General features: G+C 39.4%; 1 protein-coding gene across 1 annotated transcript; it reads left to right on the forward strand.

The window, feature by feature from the left end:
• The first annotated feature begins 860 nt into the window (after positions 1–860).
• CROT (carnitine O-octanoyltransferase) lies at positions 861–21617 on the forward strand. The gene is made up of 17 exons (XM_086742263.1): positions 861–928; positions 1653–1776; positions 6250–6374; positions 7267–7448; positions 7629–7753; positions 10424–10532; positions 12579–12672; positions 12767–12892; positions 13296–13397; positions 14037–14120; positions 14217–14324; positions 14587–14717; positions 16163–16286; positions 18349–18427; positions 19245–19338; positions 19512–19631; positions 20666–21617. Exons 2-17 carry the CDS (start codon positions 1662–1664, stop codon positions 20784–20786), a joined length of 1839 nt encoding a protein of 612 aa, XP_086598389.1. The 5' UTR covers positions 861–928; positions 1653–1661; the 3' UTR covers positions 20787–21617.
• Positions 21618–22186: the final 569 nt, after the last annotated feature.

The following is a 22186-nucleotide window of genomic DNA, read 5'->3' on the forward strand; positions in this document are numbered from 1 at the left end:
TCCATGAGAAAAAAACTCCACTGAATTTTATGAAAATATTCCCTGGGGAGTGCATATTCTTTTATTCTTTTCACATTTAGAATAAGCAGAAAATCAAATTCTAGTTCAATAAAGAGCTGTATAAGATATTAAAAGAGCAATCAGTCACAGAATAATTTGTGTTGCCAAGAGACCTCTAGAGATCATATAGCCCAAGCTCCCCATTGCACATCACCCGCCGACATACGCGGGCGGCAGAGACCCTTCAGCGTGCCACAGGACAGTCCTGGCAGGAGTCTGAAAGCAGGAACCTCACTAACTGTGGCCAGTGGGACTGGGTAGGCCTCAAATTGCTTGCCTAGCACAAGCCATCCTTCACCACGCAGGGAAGCATTCGCTCCCGGACACAAGGACTGCTCCGAATCCCACTCCTACTCTTATTGCTGGTGGTTTGTGCTTACCCCCACTCCGATGGAGCTGCCTGCCACCCCTCTACCCCACAGGCCTCTCCCCCACGCACCACTTCAACAGGCGGCACAGAAACCCACCGGTCGGTCCCAGACCTGCAGTACCGAAATGTCCTTACAGACCCCTAAGCTCTTCCCCACGCACGAAGCAGTGGGGCCGCTTAGCCCTAGGCCAAGGAGCCCGCAGGGCCAGCTGGTTATACAGCCTGCGGGAGACATCAGCTGGGGACAGCCCAGACCAGGGCCCGAGGACACAAGCCCAGGAAAGCCCCCAGCCGCGCTCATCTCCCTTCCTTCTGTTCACAACGCCGGCCCCGCGGCCCGCCCAGAGCCCCGGCAGCTGCGGGGCCTCCCTCTGCTCCCGCCCCCGCAGAAACACGGCCCCGCCCGGTTTCCGGGCTCGTTTGCAAGTGGGGCAAAGGTGAAGGCGGCAGGCAGGCAGCGAGCCGGCTTGGGGGGGTGGTGGGCTCGGCCAGACCCAGGTAAGCGGTACCCCGCGGGGCGAGCGGTGACCTCCGCCCGCCTCTGTCCTGGGCTGGGGGGCGCGCGGCGGTGGGGAGGGTCGTGCGGATGGGTGGGCTCGCTGTCTCCCTGCCCCAGGGTCCCATCCACCCGGGCTTCTCCGGGGCAGCTCCCCGGCGCCGGCCCTGAGCTGCTGTAAACACCGCTGTGGTGCGGCGGCGGCCCCGGGCCCTGCTCGACCCTGTGCTGCTCCCGGCCGCCGTTCCGCCCGGCGGGGAGCATTGTGGCAGGGGAGGCACGGCCGGGGGCCGCAGCCCTTCATCGTCCCTGCGACCGGGGGACCTTTGGTGAAGGTCTGCGGGGGGCGGCGAGCTGCGTGATGGCGGCCGGGAGCTGGGCGGGAGGGGTCCGCCGAGGAGCATGTCCCCCTTCCCCGGTTAGCCTGCGGTCTCGGTGGGTGTCCCGGGGCTGGATGGCTTCTCCTCGGGAAAGACAGCAACAGGCCTCGAGCGGGTTAATTGCGACGTAGCCGGAGAAAGCATCAATAGCCGCCCCTGTTGTGTGTGTGCCTCTTGTGGCTTCAGGCCAACAAGAAATCCTCGATTCTGGCTTTGTCAGGGAACGCTTCCCTGATATGTGTCTTCAACCATGTAAATGCCTGGAGGCAGGGGGGAGAAGATCTGTGTGGGGAGATAGATCATCTAAGCTAGGCTTTGTTAATACTCTGTTGATGTTGTGCTGCAGATCTGCATCATGGAAAAGCAAGTGCTTGAATCCTCTGAGGAGCGAACATTTCAGTACCAAGATTCTCTGCCTTCCCTGCCAGTACCTCCTCTTGATGAGTCTTTAAGTAAATACCTTGATGCAGGTAATGACTTAATATTGTGATAGTAGGGTGGCGTGTGCAGCTGGAACCAGGCTAATCTGAAGTTGTTTGCAAAGTGATTTATAGAGGTAGCTTGTATCAACAGGTGTAATTGGGGTGGGGAATACAGACAATTTTAAAGTTCAGAAGGTCTTTTTCAGATTCAAAACAGGAAACTAAGTGCCCAGAGCAACTTGAGTTCCCATTTTGTCCTTCTTTCCCTTTCTTCAGCATGGAAGGGAATTGGGCATGTGAGAAGGTTAACTTTTTGATTTGAGTTTTTCCCCCTGCCTAAGATTTTCTTCCCCCCCCCCCCCCCCCCCCCCAGCTGTATCTAATAAAACATACTTCTCCATCTACAAATTTTGTTTTGCGTAGTAACTACTTAGCTTGTTTATGGCTGTGTTTGCCCAGGTTCTTTGTAAAAAAAAAAAAAAGTTACTTCAAACTTTTTTATACTTAAATATTTTTCTTTCTCACCAATACTATTAACTCTACAGTAGTAGGAAAAAGCAGTGTGGGGCATTTTGGGATAATTTCTGCCTTGAAATGCTGACTGTCTAAAGAAGATCATGTAAGAGGAAAGTTTTTTCAAAACAACATTAATGCATATGTGTTTAGCTTTGTTTATAAAGCAGAGATGACTGGTTAGTTCTCTGTTATCATATCAAGCTTCGATATATTGGGGATGACAAAGATACATTACTTCATATCTTGAGATTACTTTCCTATGTTTCTTTAATATTTTTCAGAACTCTGAAACATTGAGCTTTTTTCTGGAACGTCTGCTTTGTGTCTTTCCATCTTACCTGTAATACAGGAACACTAGAGGAGTAAGACCTGGAGTTCTCTCATTAGGAGAAACATACCAAAATTTCCCTTTCCCAAAATAGAAATACTTAAGTTCACTCTGAGTTCCCTTTTATTCAGAGTGTAGTGGAAATGGCCCAGTAGATGGTAATAGCTTTTCTTTGGTGTTCCTTACATCGTTGCACTTTGATGCAGAATGTTGAAGTGGTGGTTTTAGAGGAGAAAAAAAAGTGTGTCCGTGCGTGTCAAACGAACGTTTTCTTTTTGTTGTAGCGCAGATTAACAAAAGTTGTGTGTGTAGTGAACGTGCAATAACAGAATTACCATTTAGAATTTAGTTTTTAAACCCTGCTGGTTCTCTAGGTTAATAAATAACTCTCTCACGGCATGATAAAATCTGTCAGTGAATTTATTTGCTCTTATTTTCTGATTCTGATATGTGTTTTCATAAATACCTTATCACATGTCCCTTTTTTAATGCTAAAGTTACTTCCTCCTTACTTTCCTTGTACATAAGTCATTCTCTACATTGTTGATCTTCTTTAATCACACTGGAGGTTGTAGGAAAGTTAGTCCAGCATTTGTTGTTCTGCCACAGTCTTCCCTTGTACAAGTCACTTAAAGCCAGAATATGCAGTGCATGATTCTAGATGCTAGCTCAGTGATTCTTGTTGCTTAAGCTTGTCATTTGTGTAGCCTGTGAAGGTGAGTGAAAGAAGGGAGGTGCTTCTGAAGAACAATTAAGAATCTCCAAATGACCCTCCATAGATGCTGTGAATCATTCCTTGGAAACTCCTGTCTCTTACTGTTGAAGGACACCAGGCACTTAACATTAGTCAATGAGCCTGTTGGTAAAGCACTTGTCTGTTTAAAGCCAGTCAACTGGAAAAGCTGGACAGAGTATGTCTCAGAAGGTGCCTTATTTAAGGCTTTACAGTAGCTTCCTCTGCTTTGGATTTAGAATGACTAATCTAAAGCTCCAGTTCTCCAGAGGGTTCCTTAATTATGCAACTGAAGATGTCTTCCATGGGATACTTCTTGTTCATGGATGGAGCTAATACATGCAGAAAGGAAGACGTGTGGGCCTGGAGAAAGTGGCAAGACAGAAGTTTCACTGAACTGTAGTGAGAAAAGGCATGAGTTCTGCTCCTTCGTAGAAGTGCTGCCTCTACATCTGATCAAATAGTTTTTAAATGGGAGAAGGCCCTGTAATGATAGAATCACACAGGTTGCAAAGGGTTTATCTAGACAGATCCCTGCTCAAAGCTGGTCCAACTATAGCAGGTTGCTCAGACTTGCTTAGCTGTGTTTTGTGTATCTGCAAGGATGGAGATTCCACAGCCTCTCTGTATCTGTTCTGGTGTTTCATCACCTTCATGGTTGCAGGAGGGGGAACAAAAAACACATCATGAGCAACAACAAAGCCTCCCTCACATTTTCCTTGTCAGAAATTTCCTATGTTCCAACTTGTGTCTGTTTGCTCTTGTACTGTTCTCGTGCAACTCTGAGATGAGTTGGGCTTTATCTTTGCTGTGCCTTTCCATTCAGTTGTTAGAGAGTGCAGCAAGGTCTTTCCTTTTCATTCTCTTCTTAAGCTGCACAAACTCAGTTCTCAACCTCGTGTCATCATCATGTGCTCCAGTCCCCTAGCAATCTTGGGTCACCCCTTGAATAGGGACCGGAACCCAGTAACTGTGCTTATTTTCTTTCTTGTGTGCACGTGTATATTGCTCTGTAATGACTTTGTAACTTGAATAACAGAGGATAATCACTCTCTCTTTACAATATCGTGCGGTAGTAAGGTCACTCTCTGGAAAACCTGAGTGTTGGACTACCCTCAATCTGGGGAGGCTTTCAGCTCTGGGTTTCCTGGGTGAATACTGGAAACAGCTCTGTCTCTATTATTTCTTTTTTCATCTGTGTTCACAGCTGATGATGTTGCAATGCAAGCTGCATATAGATATTGTTTATATTTACTTTAACAAGGCTTTTGGCATGTCAAGAGGGTTGGCTTTTTTTTTTTTTTTTAACTTCCTCATAGGCAAACTGATGAAGTGTGGACTAGGTAGTGGACAGTCAGATGGACTCAAAACTGTCTCAGCTGTTGGGCTCAAAGGTTTATGATCAGCAGCACATGTTCCAAATGTAGGCTAGTCTCTGATGGTGTACCCCAGGGCTTCAGTATTGTTTAACATCTTCATTAATGGCCTGGATGATGGGACAGAGTGCACTCTGAGTTTGCAAATAATACAAAGCTGGAAGGAGTGGCTGATGCACCAGGTAGTTGTACTTCCATCAGAGGGAGCTTGACAGGCTGGGGGAACAGGCTGACAGGAGCCTCATGAAGTTCAACAAACGGGGAAATGCCGAAGTTATGCACCCAGAGAGGAATAACCTCCCACACCAGCACAAGCTGGGGCTGACTGGCTGGAAAACAGCTTTGCAGAAAAGCCCCTGAGGTCCTGGTGGGCATGAAGTTGAACACGAGCCAGCAATGTGCCCTTGTAGCAAGGCAGGCCAGCAGCCTTCAGGGCTCTGTTAGGAGTGTTGCCAGCAGGTAGAGAGAGGTGATCCTTCCCCTCTGTTCAGCACTGAGGAGGCCACATCTGGAGTGTTGTGTCCATTTCTGAGCTTCTCAGTACAAGCAAGACATGGGCGTACTTGTATCTAAGTACTTGAGGCCTTGCCCAGCTGAAACTATTTTTACTCACAAAAGCTAGATTAGAGATACATGATTACCAAAAATTAAACAAGTATCCTTCCTTTTTTCTTAACAGGTGTGAGTAGATCCCACGGTTAGCACTATCAAAGCGAATAAGACATTAACTGACAGTAGTGTCCAGCAGACTCAAAAATGAATCAGACCTCATTGTAGAGGCATTGAAAGATAACAGCAAATACATTGTATACAAGGGGAGTGTAAGAAGACAATGACATGTGCCTGTATGGAAACTGACGTTAGCAATGCCTCTTACTGACCACAGATTTCGTAGTAAAAAGACTTTAAGGAGGGTTTTAGATTAAATTAATGACTAATTTTGCAAATGTTAGCAGAGAAGTTTGGCCTGTATGGCACACAATCTGAGAGAAATCCAAAAGCATTTTAAAATATAACAACTGGGTAGTAGTAACTGCCATCAGTGTCATTCAGAAGTAGGCATAACATGGGTACAATGAATGAGAATTGATGGGCAAGGTGCTTGTAGACCATGAATAGACTTCTGAAAATAAAGGCACGTAGCTTATGGTTGGTGCAGTAGCGTGGCAGATGTGTGTGGCTCAATGTATTAATTTACAAGCAAAGTTCTTGTAAACTTAATTATTCAGTGAATTCTGTGGCAGCTGGTGGAGTTGCAGAACTCCATAGTATTTCCAGCTACAGTTTTAAATATATTTTGATTTAGTTATCTGTTAGGTATTTCAGATTTTCAGCACTTGCTTTCATCTGATAACATCTGTATTTATTTAAAAGTATGTATTTTTGTTTTATTAGAACATACTGTAATTTATTCACAGATCTTTAAAAGACATTTTGCTTTCAAGTACTTGTTTTAGAAAAATGAATTTTGAGAATTTTCATCCACTCCCTTGTCTGTGGCTATCTGAATCTTGGAATAAATCTCAGTATACAGTTGTATTGCAAATAAAAACATTTCCTTTTTACAGTGAAGCCATTTCTAAATCAAGAAGAATATCAAAGAACCGAGGATATAGTTAAAAAATTTGAAAATGGGATTGGCAAAGAATTGCACCAGAAATTACTGGAAAGAGCTAAAACGAGAAGGAATTGGGTACGTATTTACATATGTAGGAAATCATAGTTCAACTGGTGGAAGGTTGGTTGTTCACGGTATAATTTAGAGAGCCATGTAGGTTTTTTTTTTTTTTATCTTAGGATCTTTCTTATATCTGCCACTTGGCCTGTGGATATGAACACATCCACTTACATGTGTGTTTTGTTTTGTTTGTTTTTTTTTTTTTTTTCAAAGTTGAGTGGCTAAGAGAGAGTTCACTAACTGAAAATATAAGTTACCTACCAGCTTTTGAATGCTTTGTCTGTCAGTCTCTTCTGTTACAAAAAAAAAAAAAAAAAGGTGGAATTTAGAGTTCAGTCTCTTATCACTTTCTTTCCTGAAGAAAGCTGTATGGGGGCATTCTAAAGTTATCTTTCAACAGAGAAAGGGATACAAGGGGGGGTCGTTATCAAATGGAATTAATGAGAACTTTGTACATCTTAACGTGACACACTCTGAAGTGAAGATTTTCAGATGGTGACAGGAAAAAAGTGCATTATAAATTGTCCATCCTAGTTCCTATCTCAGTGCAAATCCCCTTCCATTCTTCATGGAGTAATCTGTCTGTCATTTGCAGCAGCTACAGCTGACATCTGCAAGAGTTTACGATGATGAATATTGGGGAAGAACTCTTCATCATAATTTACAGTTTAATAGTCCTAAGCAGTATTGAATTTTATTTCAAACTTGAAAATAGAAGAGCTAGATGTGTAATTATCCTCAGCAGTTAATTCTGAACCACTGTCCTGGCTTCTGTTGTGTAGGAACTACTATTGAAAATATTTTTGGGGGGAAGGAAGAAAAGAAGCAGGCAGTTGAACAGTCAGGTGATTATTAAAGAATTAATGACTAAAACTTAATTCTGACACTAAACATTTCTTATTTTCAGCTGGAGGACTGGTGGCTGAATGTGGCTTATCTTGATCTCCGCATATCAACGCAAATACACTGTAATATAGGAGGCCCTGGTCCCTTTATTGAACACTGCTGGCCACCCAAAGAGGGCACTCAGATAGAAAGAGCATGTGTAAATATATGGCACACCTTGAAATACTGGGATCTATTACGAGCGTAAGACTTTAAGAAAAAATAATTGATTCTAAATATTAATAATCTGTACTTTAGTCACAAAAATATATTTATTTTCATTGGTATGTGTTCTTTGCAGTAAATGGTGGGTTTGTCTTACCTTGATTTACTTGCATAATTGTAATCTCTCTTGTTTAATTTTGGTGTATTTGTTTACTACAGAGAGAAAGTGGCTATAGAGAGATCTGGGAATGCTGTTCTGGACATGAACCAATTTCGAATGCTCTTCTGCACTTGCAAAATTCCTGGAGTTACCAGAGACTCGATCGGCAGTTATTTTAAAACTGGTAAACAAATGCAAATCGGGGGTTAATACAAGCAAGTGATTTTGTAATAATGGGCTAATGGAGTGGTCATTTTAACCATAAAATACTTGCTTCCTCAAGCTCTAAATCAGATACTGGTTGTTGAATGCTTATGTAAGGAAGCAAAGAAGATATCTAATCTACAAATGCCCTCTTTGGTCCAATATTTAGTCCTTTCTAAATAAGATTAAAAGAAAGCTTTTCTTCAAATTGTATGTTGCAAGCCTGATGCCTATAATAATTGTGCTAGCATTAAGAATTGAAAAAAGGCAAATTCTGTGTGTTATAAATGTGGGTGGATTCCATGTACTATATGGACAGAATTTCAGCATCACTACTAATTGCATCTTTTTCCACAGAATGCATTTATTGAGTATGCTCCCATACATTCTGTTGAGATAATTCTTACTTATTTTCTTTCATTGTGCTGTTTCTTGGCCTGGTCAGCTGCTTCTATTTTCAGTCTTGAAAGTACTTCATAGTGCTTCTTGAAGCTGTTTTCTTAAAATCCCAACAGTTTTCTGGGGTGCAGGATCAAGAGCTAGAGTAAGAGCGTCATCTTCTTACTCATCCTCCACTGACAAATACTGTAGTATTAGTAATCAACTAACTGAAATTACAACACCCCTCCCGCACGTATTCTGATGTGTCCAGAGTTGTTCAGCAGTGTCACTCTACATAATCATGGGAGATGTGAATTCCTGTAACACTCAGGAGTTAAAGAATAAGGAGGTATTGCCTTGCTCCATAGAAAATATATAAGGAAATCTCCATACTGCAGGATATGACAAGAAAATACAAAGTTGAAGGCAAATTTCTTAGCATTACAGCTGAAGAGTCAGTTTAAATAACAGAACATAGAGGAAACATTAAAGTGGTGTAAATTCAATGTTCTGTTATTATCACATTTAATAAACACAGCTATTATCCTGTGGAGATGCAATTTATGTCATTCATGTCCCTTAAAATATTTTAAGAGTTTTATTAAACAGTCTTGCTTATATAATTTTGATGTCATACAAGGCAGGTGGTAGCCATTTCCATGTAGACTATCTGCCTCCAGATGAAATATTTAGACCAGTTAGTTGTTTTGGTTCTCTGTGGTACATAAAGAAATATGAATACCTCCAGAGAAGGATTTGGGCCATCAAATTACACAGGTATCTAAGACAGGCAGAGGAATTGCCATTTGGAGAGGGATTGCCATCTGTTTTTCTCCTTTGGCTATAGGGGGAAATTAGATGGTCTAAACACTTATGGTACTATTTAGAATGCAGAGTAGAGCACCTAAAATTTGGCAAGTAATGTCAGCTTGAAGTCAAAGACCACACTAAAAGCCAAGAGAACCTGATCAGTGGAACCTGGGGAGCTATTCTGTTCAGCCTGCAGCAGACACCTTAATGAGAACAGGTGAAGAGCTCATTAAATGCCATTAGGTGTATTGGGTAGATCTCCACCAACTGTAGTGAGACCTCAGACACTCGATTCTACGTATGTTAATTTCCAAACTTAATTCTATTCCTTGCTTTAGACGGCTAAAGTTAGGAGGATGCTACCTAAAGTAACTGAATTTTATGTCATCCCTTCTGATTCTTGTTATGTTAGAAATTAATTTCATGATCTATGAAGATGAGATTCACATGAAATGACAAATTCCTCACTCTAGAATATCTTTAAGCAGGTATGTATTGAATTGTATTATGTCATTTAGAAAGTAGGACCATAAAGATAGATGTAAAAGGCTGATAGTTAAGATTAAGGCTTCTGTGAATGCCCATTCAGTGAAATACTTGTGGATAGAGTGGCATATATTTCTTCTTTTTCCCAGGGCAGAGTACTAGACTAGAAGAGATGCAGCTCAGGTTTTGGAAAAATGTAGCCATGTTTCTTAGGGTTTTAACATCTGGTTTTTGTCAGAAACTTCTTCCACTTTATTTAGTCTTATTTCTAGATAGACGATTGAATAAGGCTACCCTATGCAAGTGTACTTGGTCTAGTGTGGGCCAGTACCATCTGCATCTCTGTCTAGTGGCCAAATTGGTGGTGTGTCAGTGCTCCCTTTTTACAGATTTGCATGTGCTGGTTGGGTCTGATTGACATGGTAGTGCATCTTGGATCTTGAGCTGTGTAACTGAAACTGATTGCATAAACGCTCTGACAACTGAAGGACTCGATCATTTGTGAAGTGTCTTAGCAGCAGGCTGGCTGCATTGTATCAGTATATTTATTTAAAAAAAAAAAAACCTAACAAACCGAAAAACCTAATGCAAGAGAGGAATGTTGCTAGATCAGCTTTCAGCAAGCAATGCTTATTTCAGCAGAGGATGTTCCTGCCTGCAAGATATACAAATAAATGACCTTTGCTACTAGATAATAACATAACTTGAAGTAGTTAATGACAGTCAAAGTTATATACTTAGGTGTATTTTCTCTGAGGGTTTTAAAGATGCCTTCAAATTTGCTGTAAGATCATGCAATTGGACTTCAGACGTTATTATTTTTTTCTTCTTTCCTGTCCTTAACTGTATGAAGTCTGCCTCAGCTTGAACAAAAAAAATGGGTCTGTAGGACTTGCTGCGTGTTTTTCCTGTATCTGTCACTCATTTTATCCCATGTTTGGATTTTCATGTTTTGTTTTTTGTTTCATTTCAGAGGCTGAAGGTGAATGCCCGTCTCATTTAATAGTCCTGTGTCGAGGTCGAGTGTTTGCATTTGATGCTATACATGAAGGCAACATGATCACTCCTCCAGAGATTTTCAGGTTTTCAAACTACCTTGTTTCAAATGAGCTGTCCTGTTTAAGCTATATGCCAAAGACAGTATTTCTTTTTCTGTCCCTTTCACCCCAAATAATTAGGTGTGAGAGAGGCTTCTCCTCTAGCTGAGGGTTCAGATTTGAGTAAATTCTTGTTTAGTGGATGCCATCTTCTTCCGTGAAGATGATTGTGTACTGTTGTAATACATCCATAGAACATCACGCAAAAGGGCTGAATGAAGGTATTTCAGTAGGAAGCATCATTTATGTGTGGAGTTGCTTGACATGGGATTACTAGGATTATAAGTAACATCATTCCTTTCAGGACCAATCTACATTGATGATTGTCTCATTGCTACTTAATAATTGTCAAAGATGACGCACCACTGTCTTGTTGATTCAAATCTAATACATTTATGGTCAATTTTCTCAAGAATAGAGGGCCTGTAATTTCTGTGAGTGAGTGCAGCAGAATCCAGAATTGCAGTAGACGCTGATTGACTTTCTGCTAGCTACAGAGCAATACAGCAGCACGTCACTTGCATTTCTTGTCTTTGCACTAGACCTGTGACAACCAGCTGCATTTGTGGCTCTTTTCACCTGAGCTGCTGCAAAGGAACAGAGAGAAATAATTTGGTTCTTTAAATAGTAAATTTCAGTATTAGTGCAACTGGAAATGTTTAAAGCTTTTCTGTGCTGTTTTTCCTATCTCCCAGTAGCATGCAGAGGTGCCAACTTTCCAAATTGGCAGTACAGTTGTGACCACAAGGTTTTTTATTCTGTTAGTCAAATGCTGATGTCACCTACAGAGGTAGTTTCAGGATAAGTCTCTTGTGATTGATTTGGGATCTATATGCGTCTACTTACTAAGCAGGAGGTGTGCAACTAGGACTACCTTACTGCATTTGTCAAGCTGCTGTTTATAGAGCACAACAGAAGATTGTAATTAAAATTGGCAAAAGGTGGGTGACCAAATTCCTTGGGCAAGACAAAAACTAACTAGAGAAGCTGAAAAACTACCTTTTTTTTTTTTTTGAAAGTCTGGTACTTTAATACTTCAGATATTTCAGTATATGTATTTCTAATTTCTGTAGTTGTTACATCATGCAGGTAACAAAGAAATGAATACCTGGAATACAGACAAAAAGCCCTAAAGCTTTCTATTGTCTATGGAAAGGGCAGGTTGATTTTTGAGGGTTGGTTGTTGGGGTTTTTTTGTTTGGTTGGTTTGGTTTGGTGGTTTTTGTGAGGTTTTTGTTTTGGGTTTTTTTTTGTGTGGTGGTGTTTGTTTTTTGGTGGTGTTTTTTTTGGTTTTTTTGTTTTTTTTGTTTTTTTTTTTTTTGTAACCTTGTCATACGCATGTTATATTTTTGACAACTGTGTAAGTAATGATAGGTAGTGAAGTTTAATGGGCAAGAGTGCCAAAACAGAGAACGAGACAGATTAAACACGTGTAACTTGTGGAGTTTCTTTAATACCTAGAACAACATGTGAAAAACTGAATTTAAAACTAAAAATTAGCTCTCTATGAATAACTCTTCCAAGGGAAAATGCAAGGAAAAGGTAGGAAGAGAAGTATTTTTTTGCAGTTCAGTCTCTCTATGTCTTGTAGCTACTGTTCTGCTTTAAATTTCAGGGTTTATCTTGAGTGGAAGTTTTCCCCTTCTGTCTGGTTAGATGCTATAAAAGCTGCAAAGCTGCAGTGTTGCAGGTGTCTGCTGCTCAGGAAAGTATGATCTGCATGGCTGAAGTCTTGAATCTAGTTTTAAATTAAGTGCATACATAACACTTAGGATCGTGATTGTGTACATGTAAGTTTTTACTGGGCCAGTAGCTGCAATTTGAATTAACCATTAGTTACTGAAAACAGAGCAGGTCCTCAGCTGCTCTTCGGGTCTGGGGAGCTGATTCATACTTCCTGAAAATTCACATTAACTTGTGAATGTGGAAGCAAAATTCCAGCTTGGCTAAAAATAGAGAGATAAAAAGGGTGACTTCTCTCTTCTCTCCATATGTTCTTTGTTAACTTCAGTTTTTGAAATCTTCTTAAAGGCAACTTACATATATCCAGAAAAGATGCCATAGTGAACCAGATGGGCCAGGACTGGCAGCCCTAACAAGCAGTGAAAGGACAAAATGGGCAGAGGTGGGAATACTTTTAACAGCTGATTCCTCAGAAAAGCATTGTGATTATTGGCAATACATAATTTCACTTAGCTTTGTCTTTTTATGCTTTGTAGTTACGTGAATATTTGATTGATCTTGATCCAAATAACTTAACTCTTTTGGAAAAAATTCAGAGAAGCTTGTTTGTGGTCTGCCTGGATGACTCTAGTCCCCATGCAACTCCTGAAGACTACACTGAGGTAGCTAAGGATTTTTGATAATTCATATATTGTCTTGCTCATATAAAAATTTCTTCTGCGTATGTGTGCGCTCTTTCTGTGGTAAAGTAGCACTTCTTACTCTTTCACAACAGAGAAAACAAAGTAGGTGAGTGTGCAGATGGTGCTTCTGATTGATCCACAGGACTACCTAAATAGTTTGAATTGTTAGGACATTGGAAGTGGGAATGACTGAAGTCTATCTTTATAACATTTTAGCCATCTGTCCTTCAGGGTCCTCAGGAATACAGTCATCAACTTGTTACCACTCATGTCTTATCTCTCAGGGAAGCCTCACCATATTAATGTAGGCTTGGTTTACCTGGCAGAGATTAGCAGTGCACTCAGTGTTTTCAAAACCCACAGTGTGTAACTTTTGCTTTAGGTTACAAGGCTGGGGCTGACAGGTGATCCAACGGTACGCTGGGGAGATAAATCCTACAATAGCATATTCTTTTCCAATGGAACCTGTAGTGCATTCTGTGATGTAAGTTGAAAAATCCCCCTCCCTGATAAACCTTTCTAGTATTTATTTACTATGTTTTCCCTTTCAGAGTATTATTTTAAAAGTTAATGTGTTCCTTTTTAGTGTAGCCTTGTTTACCAGGTGCCTTGTCTGGCAAGTTTCCAAAAGTACTCTACTTTCACAGTGTGTAATATTACACTATACTTGAATTAAGAACACGAGTTCTGAAATCTTATTTTTTAAAGTATTTCATGAGGGAATTCCAAAGGAAAAAAAAATACATTGAACAAGAAGGCTTAAAATTAACTCTTTGTATTATGTAGCTATTTGAACAGCTGTGGTTTTAAACTCTGATTTTATTTTATTTTATTTTATTTTTTTAAATCATTACTAAATGGCCAGAAGGGTCTACATCCTGCCTGAAATCTGCTTCTCCACAGCAGTGCTATATTGTGCCTCTCTTTCTGGCTGCAGATTAGTCAAAACAGTCAGTAGACTTAGAGTGGTTCTATCTGTATTGTAGAACTAGAAGAACAAGTCCAACACTGTGCAGTAAAGCTGTTGATCTGCAGGGAGAAGAGTGAGATGGGGGGAAAAAAAGCAATTTGATCCTCTTGCCGTTATGCAAATAATGTGATATCTTGTCTTTTATGATTCTAGCATTCTCCTTTTGATGCCATGGCTTTAATTACCATGTTATCTTATGCCGAAAAGAAGATTATTGAAAATGAGGGAAAATGGAAGGTACCTATACTTTAAACTTTCAAGTGTATTAGTTAATGAGTCTTTTCTTATGGATAACATTTTCTCTTTTCTTTCTTTCTGTCTGATTCATTCCAGGGATCAGATAAAGTAAGGGATATTCCATGGCCAGAGGAACTTGTATTCACAGTGGATCAAAAAATTATAAATGAAATTGGACGTGCTAAAGAATTGTATTACAAAAAGGTGGAATTTCTTGCTACTTCTCTTAATTGTCACTGATTTAAAAAAAAAAATCTTTACATTCTTCTTTTAACGTGTTTTTAGCTGGTCTTTATCCATGCTGGAGAACGGGGATGAATGTTACTGATAAATTGATGAATTAGAGGATTTAACACCATGGTTAAATTTGTTACATTGTTGGCTTATGTTGAGTGCGTTTTATTTGAAGTGGACCAAGTTGTGATATTTCTTGACTTCTGTGGCTTTTGCTCCTTTGGTATGATAGGTTTCTGACTTACAGCTAGTGAATTATGCCTTCACATCCTTCGGCAAAGCATTGATTAGGAAGAAGAAACTTCATCCTGATACATTTGTGCAGCTTGCCCTTCAGCTGGCGTATTACAAATGCCATGGACGGTAAGAAAAGCTCATTACCCAGATTATGTATAAAAGAAATATATTCTTGAATTAAGGGGTAGACTTGGAGATACAATGCAGTGGACTTGGAATGCCACTATGTAATTTGCTAGGGTGATACAAGAATGAAGAAGTACAGGGTTTTTACTGTAAAGATCAAATTAGGGCCTTATTTTGTGCCATTGAAATCCATGGGGCTTGTGCTCTTGGTTTCAGAAGAATTGTGTCCTTGTGCCCACAGGGATTGTGTGTGTACATAGTGTGGAACGGAGGGCAGAATACAATCCATGAAAATGTGGATGTGGGCCGTACAAAGCAAATAATTGGGCAAATGCCAAACAGGCAATAGATTAGGCTTCTTTAATGCCAAACAGTTGCTCAGATGGAAAATAAAGCTTTATCTGTAGCAAGTGACAGCCATCAGCAAAATGGTTAGTCTTGCAAGTCTGTAAAAAGCTTCACAAACTTCAGTGTTTCGCTTTCTTTGGCACCATTAGATGTGAAGGTGTCGTAGTTCAGCATAAAACCACAACAGAAGGTTTGGGCAGAATAATAGAGCTATGGATAGTGACTCTCCAAATGCCTGGCTCTGCATTTTTGGATGTGTCACTTTGTTTTGTATTATTGGTAAAAGACAGTATTCTTCCTGGTATTGGTGATCCCAAATTTCTCTTTTCTAAATTGCACTGATTACGGCTTGTATGAGTCATTACTGACCTGACAAGTATTGCTTGCTGTGGAAAAAGGAAGATTTCATTATATGAGCATGATGCTTAGTCACTGAAGATGCCTGTCTCATCATAAGAAAGGTTGCTAGATCTCAGTTTGCTGAACATTGGAATAAACTAATTGTCTGGCTAAAATAGTCTGTGAAGTCTGTTCTAAACCTACAAGTATGTTTCATGTGAGTTGCAGTGAGTAAAGTTAGACTGACATGGGGCTGGAGATGTTCCGGGTAAAAGCTGTATGGCTGTCAGTATGCAACAGACAAGGATTTGAGCTTTTTCCTTATAAACACTTCAGAAACACTGCTTATTTCTAGTGTGTCTCTTAATTTTTGAGGGTTTGGGTGATGTAGATGGTTTGTTTAGTGGAAATATATAGTGAAACTGAAGCTTGTATAATTTCAGCTTATTTATATTAGAGGTTGGTAGATCTGTGGTCTGCAGAAAATAGCCATGGCAATCCAGTCTTTCCAAGGCATGGTTACAAGCAGCACTGGCACTTTTTCAGTCATCTATCTCATAAAAGCTTGCAGAACTCCATCGTGGATTTTTTTTCAGATGCAAAATTTTAAGAAAATTAGTGGCTTACTGATTCTTGTAACTAAGCTAGATGTGTAGGATAGGTTTTTTTTTTTTTTTTTTTTTTTTTTTTTCCTTCCTTGAGAGAGTATATAGTTTTGTAAAGTTAATAAGAGACTCTTCCCTAATTTTTCTTCTCAGTCCAGGCTGCTGTTATGAAACTGCCATGACCCGGCGTTTCTATCATGGCCGCACAGAGACCATAAGATCGTGTACTGTGGAAGCAGTGGAGTGGTGCAAGTCCATGCTGGATCCTTCTAACAGTGTAAATACTGAAATCCTACTTTAATCATCATGTATTTAGAAGGCCTTTCATTGGAACTGCTTAAAACTCATTTTGCTATTGTCTCATTCGTGGGAGTTGGCGTGTTTCCAGTGAGACAGATTTCAAATGTTGGGTTGCTTGAAGTCTGGCTCTGGTCATTGTGACTGAGGTGAGCTGTCATGTGTGGGCTTGTTTGGTTTTCTATCGTATTTACATTTTTGGTTTCAAGAATGTAAGTGTTTTGACTTACATTCACACTGATTTTATTTTTTTTTTCCACACCTTGAAAAGTAATGGGGTTGAAACAAATTTATTCTGCTGTGGAGTAATCTACTGTTTTAATTTTTTTTTTTTTTTTTTAACTAAGTGAAATCAGGAAATGTTCATTTAATACTTGAGTCTGAGAGCAAGGTTGAAATCTGTTAGTGGCAGCAGGGATGTATTCCAGAGTTTGTCTCTGAATAGCTGAACTGGTGACCTTTTCTTTTCCCAGCAACTACCCTCTGGTGCTTGGCTGGCAAAGCATGTCATGCCTTTCTTGCCAAGTGAGAGCTATACTAAAGCTCTTTCTGTTGTCCTCACAGCACATTTCTCAGAGCCTGAGAAATGAAGCAAAGAGATTTTTTGAGACAAAAGGCTATGTATCTTTAGGAAATTCAAGGGTTCTATATTGTTTATGCATCAGAGAAACATCAGGAATATGGCTATCAGAAGTATGAGTGATTTATAGTTATGATCTTCAGGAACATATTTTCCTGGTTTTCACTGGCTTCTTTTGGCATGTGTTGGAGCTTTAAAACTCAATTTTCCTGCCATTATTCAGATCTGCTTTCCTATTGCAAATATGAATTCCTGTTATTTCCCTGCTGTTCAGTTATCTTCTAACCATTTATCAGGATTTTATGGCTGATGTATACAGAGGTTTGTTACTTCCAACGCTAACTGTAGCCTTTTTCTTTTTCTCTGTGTCATTTTAAATAGCATCTCAAATTGGTTACCCATTGCGATTTTTTTATTATGAACTCTTGGGGCTTAAAAAAGCATTGAATCTGTTCAATAGTATTGAAATTAAGATGCTTAAAAGTCTACTTCTAAGGTACTAGAAAATACCTAGTTAGGTACTTCAGAAAAATCCGATTGTCTTAACTTTTCTCTTGCACCTTGTGAGCTTAGTAGCTTGATTTTTATCCAAATTGAGTGGTTACTGCCCTTGTTTCACATTCTCTGCTGCAGCCTCTCAGGTAGTGAATAAAAGAATAAAGGATACTTCTCAAGTAGTTAAGAAGCTGGTAAGATCTAAGATCTTACAAGCCAAGATCTTAGGTGTCTAGAGATGTTTCTTTAGGCCTCCTTTACCAAAACATGTATTTGTATTCTGTTCTCTCTGATTTTAATATTTAAGTTTCAACATAACATTGAAAAAAACCGTAATATTAGGCAGAATTGCTGTCATGGAAGTAATGTTTCAATCAGCAGAGAAAAGGTGGGAATGCAGTTGGCATCTGTGTGTATTTTAAGTAGGATCTTGGTTTGGTTTGGTTTGTACTTCAGAATTTTTTCTTTTTTTGTGGATCTCTCATTTGCTTGGTTTGGGTTGAGGTTTGTTTTTTTTTTTTTTTTTCCATCAAAAATGATGATCATGTATATGCAACTGCACCTGCTAAAAGCCAGTGTGCTTCTAAATAAGTGATCTTGTAGGAAACTTTTAGTTTTGATTACTCTAGTTTACAGTGGCTACTTTCCATTATTTCAGCTTGTTTGGGAAAGAACATGAGGTTTAGAGTATTATTCAGTGCAAAAGTGATCTGAGTAACAGGATACAGGAAACAAATGAGTATCTTCTCCTGAAAAAAGAATTTGGAAGAAAGACTTTGAGAGGAGTTCTAGTGTGCCTCTCAAGTTCCTCCGTTTTGTTCTATCTAAAATTGCTAGAAACTGTGAAAGGGAAAAACTTGCTGATCTGTGATTCCTGATGTGTTGTTCATCTGGATTGTTTTTTCTCTGTTTTATTTTTTTTTAATTTAATTATTTTTTTTAATCCTATCTCCTCTGCTTTACACAGACTTATCAACGACTACAGCTGATGCATAATGCATTTGCCAAGCACAATAAAATGAGGAAAGAATGTGAGAATGGAAAAGGTACTGGGATCAAAAGATTTTTTTGTTTTTGTTTTTTCTTGTGAGTGAAAAGGGAATATTGCTGCATGCTAATACATTTTCTCTGTCTCCTTGTTTTCAACATGAGTAAAAACTACCTCTTAACATTCTATACTTTAATTTAGAGGAGAGGAACTAAAACCTAGTCCTTGCACCCTTGTGCCCCAAAGACATGTTCACTTTGAATATTAATTTGCTTTTTCTGCCCAGCTAAAGATTGTTTCAGGACACCTTCCAATCAAATATATGCTTGGCTGGAAAGTGAGAAATGTGGTCTCTTAAGGTAGAGGTGAGATTTGGGTGAAATTCTAACCCACCTGTGTTAGCGTGGTAAGTTATTCTATGAATGAAAGAGAGTAGCTGGGAAATGACTACCTGATAAACCTTTATGCACTCTCCATCCTACCTGGTGAGTTATCTAGGCAGTTATGGCCCTGAAAGCCTTTTCACCTTGTCCACATAATTTCCAGTGGGCCAGTTTCACTGTGTGGACCTCCTCCTTGGCTGAAATAGAAGTTTTCTTGGTTTTTTTTGTTTTCTACAGGAGCTGTACTAGGTTTATATTACTTAGTTAATTTGCATTTGGGCTCAGTGTTGCAAGCTGAAAGTGATGAAGGTCTCTTAGATCAAATATTTGGGAAATGTTTTTTGTGCTACAATATGAATTGTAATTTTTAGTAGACTCTGTCATTTATCTGTCCTTCAGCTGCTGTTAGAGCTTCCAACTATCCAGACCAGAAGAAGCAGAAGACCAGGAAATACTCCAATTAATGATGCAGTATTTGCATTTATTTGACAGGCTTTGATCGTCATCTTCTGGGTCTCCTACTCATAGCACAGGAGCAAGGACTGCCAGTGCCAGAACTTTATGTGGATAATGCCTTCACAGCTAGGTAATTTGTATTCTTCTCCTGCGGGGAGGTTGTATCCTATTGATACCGAGAACTTTGTTACGTTGGCCTTAGGCATGCTGATTTATTGATCTCTAGAACAAAATAACTTTTTTGTAAAACTCACTTTGTTTTAAATTATCTTTAAAAGTGCTGGTTTTGTTTTGTGTTTACAGTGGAGGAGGTGGAAATTTTATTCTTTCAACTAGTCTGACTGGCTACACTAGGTTTAGTGGATCTGCACTCCCTATGGTACACCATGGCTATGGCTTTTTTTATGCAATCAGAGATGACAGGTAAGGATATAATTTCATTTTGGGCATAGCTCTGTCGCTGTCATGAAGGGAAATGCAGGTAACAACTAGAATGAGGAAAGGAAAAGACGGAAGAAACATGGCTGAATGTGTCAGAAAAGGTTGAGAAGTGAGGTACATGAGAATTAACATTCTGGGAAAACGTGTGGGAGGAAGGATGAATGGGGGCGGTGAAGTGAACGCCAAGATATTGACAATAAGCAGAAATAAAATGAGGAAGGTGAAAGAAGGGAGGAACAAAAGAAGTTAACTTACTGTAAAATAAGCTTTCATTTTAGAGATCATTAAATGTAACATGCAAAGATGTTTTAAAAAAGTAGCAATTGACTGAGATAGACCAGATACCATACAGGGGAGCACACTGCTGTCACTCTCAGCAGTGACGCACGCATCTCTTGACTCAAACCAGACCTCTGAGTAACAACGAGAAGCTGAAACGTTTGACTTCACCTCTTTTAAAATGTTTAGGATTTGAAAAGATACAACTTTGGCTTATTGGTCTTAGGGACACACATTATTGCTTCTTTATAAAATCTAATAAACTATTTTGATTATAATGTGTTGAGATAACTTGCTATTTTGTGACTTAGGTGTAATTTGAATGCCTTCTTCCTAAAGCTAAATATGGATTGTGTGCAGATTTGGTTTAGTTTGAGAATACAAACCGTTTATACTTTGATCTATGGCTCTGTTAGGTAAATAGAAAAAAGTGCTTTAAACCTTAAACTAGTTGCAGGGAAGAAATAGAATTCACAGGATTTTCAAATATAACTGGAAAACGTATGTCACTCAGTATGTAGAAATGGGTATTTAAGGAAAAGTATCTAGTTTCAAGATCTGTCAGCATTATTATTTACTGAAGGCACAAGGGATTGGAGTCCTTTTTGACTGTTTATGTGACAATTTTTGCTTCAGAATTTATGTAAATAATTTCACATTTGAGGGCAATTTGTGTGACTCTTATCCTAGACCATGACAATTAAGAATGGTAACTTCATTGTTTTCTATATCAATAGGATTGTTACTACCTGTTCTTCCTGGAAATCATGTCCAGAGACTGATGCAGAAGTGCTGTGTAGAACTGTGTTCCAGTGTTTCCAGGACATGCTAAAATTAACAGTTACAGCTCAGCTGTAAGGTTGCTGATGATGTAAAAGCCTTTGCAAGTTCACCAGTTATATGTGGTACTTACAAATGAAATGTTACTCGAGAGTACTGTTATATTCAAGTTAGGACATGTAATGATCTGTGTGAAGTCTACCTATTTTTATGGGATTTCTGTGGTAACAGTACCCATTTAAGTAATCTAGCCATTTGCAACAACAATGCAAGCAGTAGTACCTTTTCTACATAGAACTACGCAATATCAAAATATGCCTCAACAATGCAAACGTACTTGAGAGATAGGGTGCTGGAAGTGGAGATTTTATGGGAAATATGTATTTATGATCTTAGTAGTAACACGTAGAATACTTTGTAGTCTACTGATATGTTTTGTACCAGTGGAGCACTTAACTGTGTACTTAAGAGTAACCATGCTATCCTCTTAGGTGATTATATGCTTCCTATTCATAGTTGTTTATGGAATAGAAGGGCTGCCTCCATCAGGTTATACGCTATTTTATAAGTTATCTTTCATTTTTACTATTGGGATTATACCAAATAAATGTTATATCCGTGAATGGGGATGTTCCCATTAGCTTTGTAGTATGAGAGCACTACTCTGTGAAGTATTTTGAAAAAGGAACTCTCAGTAATAAATGCAGAAAGCAGCATATGAATTCCAAATTCCTCAGAGTTCTCATCTTCTAGTTAACTGTGAATATCTGCTGCGTTACACTAATAATACACAATAAATGCAAGCACTGAATGCAGTTTGATACCTTTCTCAGGATTTTAAGACTTGATTCCTCTGTTTGAGCAGCTTTGTATTTTCCTGTCATAGAAATAAAAATCTTCTAAAAACCAGCTTTGTATTGGTTTATTTATGGATGGACTGTTTAATGTGTAGCAACTAAACTTTGTGAAAGAGATGATCTTGGGGACAGATGAACTTGAAATAATCTAAAATACCCATTGTTTTCTCTTTTCTCTAGTTTTTGGAGTTTTGAATTATAGAATCATTATGGTTGGAAAAGATCTCTAAGAGCATCAAATCCAACCTTCAATGCAACATGACAGTACCTACTAAACTATGTTCTGGGATGCCACATCTACGTGTTTTTTGAGCACCTCCAGGGATGGTGACTCCACCACTTCCCTGGGCAGCCTGTTCCAATGCTTGACCAATCTTCCAGTAAATAATTTTTTTCTAATATCCAATCTAAATTTAGCAACATTAAGACCTTTAGCAGACAGGGCTCTCAGGCCATTTTATGCCCTGAGTCTGTTAACTTAGGCACTTACGCATGGCAGCAGATGGGGGGAGATGAGCGTTAAACCTCATGTTTGTAGTCAATACAGTAACACCAGATGTCTCCATGAACCTTGAAAAACTCCAGCTTTATGAAGCCCCTGTATTGCACTCCACTTGTTTA

Source organism: Chlamydotis macqueenii, chromosome 2, assembly GCF_036417535.1.
Source record: "Chlamydotis macqueenii isolate bChlMac1 chromosome 2, bChlMac1.mat, whole genome shotgun sequence".
Lineage (NCBI taxonomy): Eukaryota > Metazoa > Chordata > Aves > Otidiformes > Otididae > Chlamydotis > Chlamydotis macqueenii.

Bases quoted from the DNA above. Each gene is read 5' to 3' on its own strand.
- CROT (XM_086742263.1), top strand. From the start codon at position 1,662: ATGGAAAAGCAAGTGCTTGAATCCTCTGAGGAGCGAACATTTCAGTAC. The intron at 10,533-12,578 runs GTTTTCAAACTA...ATCTTCTTAAAG, and splicing joins ACTCCTCCAGAGATTTTCAG to GCAACTTACATATATCCAGA. The intron at 12,673-12,766 runs GTGGGAATACTT...TATGCTTTGTAG, and splicing joins AAAGGACAAAATGGGCAGAG to TTACGTGAATATTTGATTGA.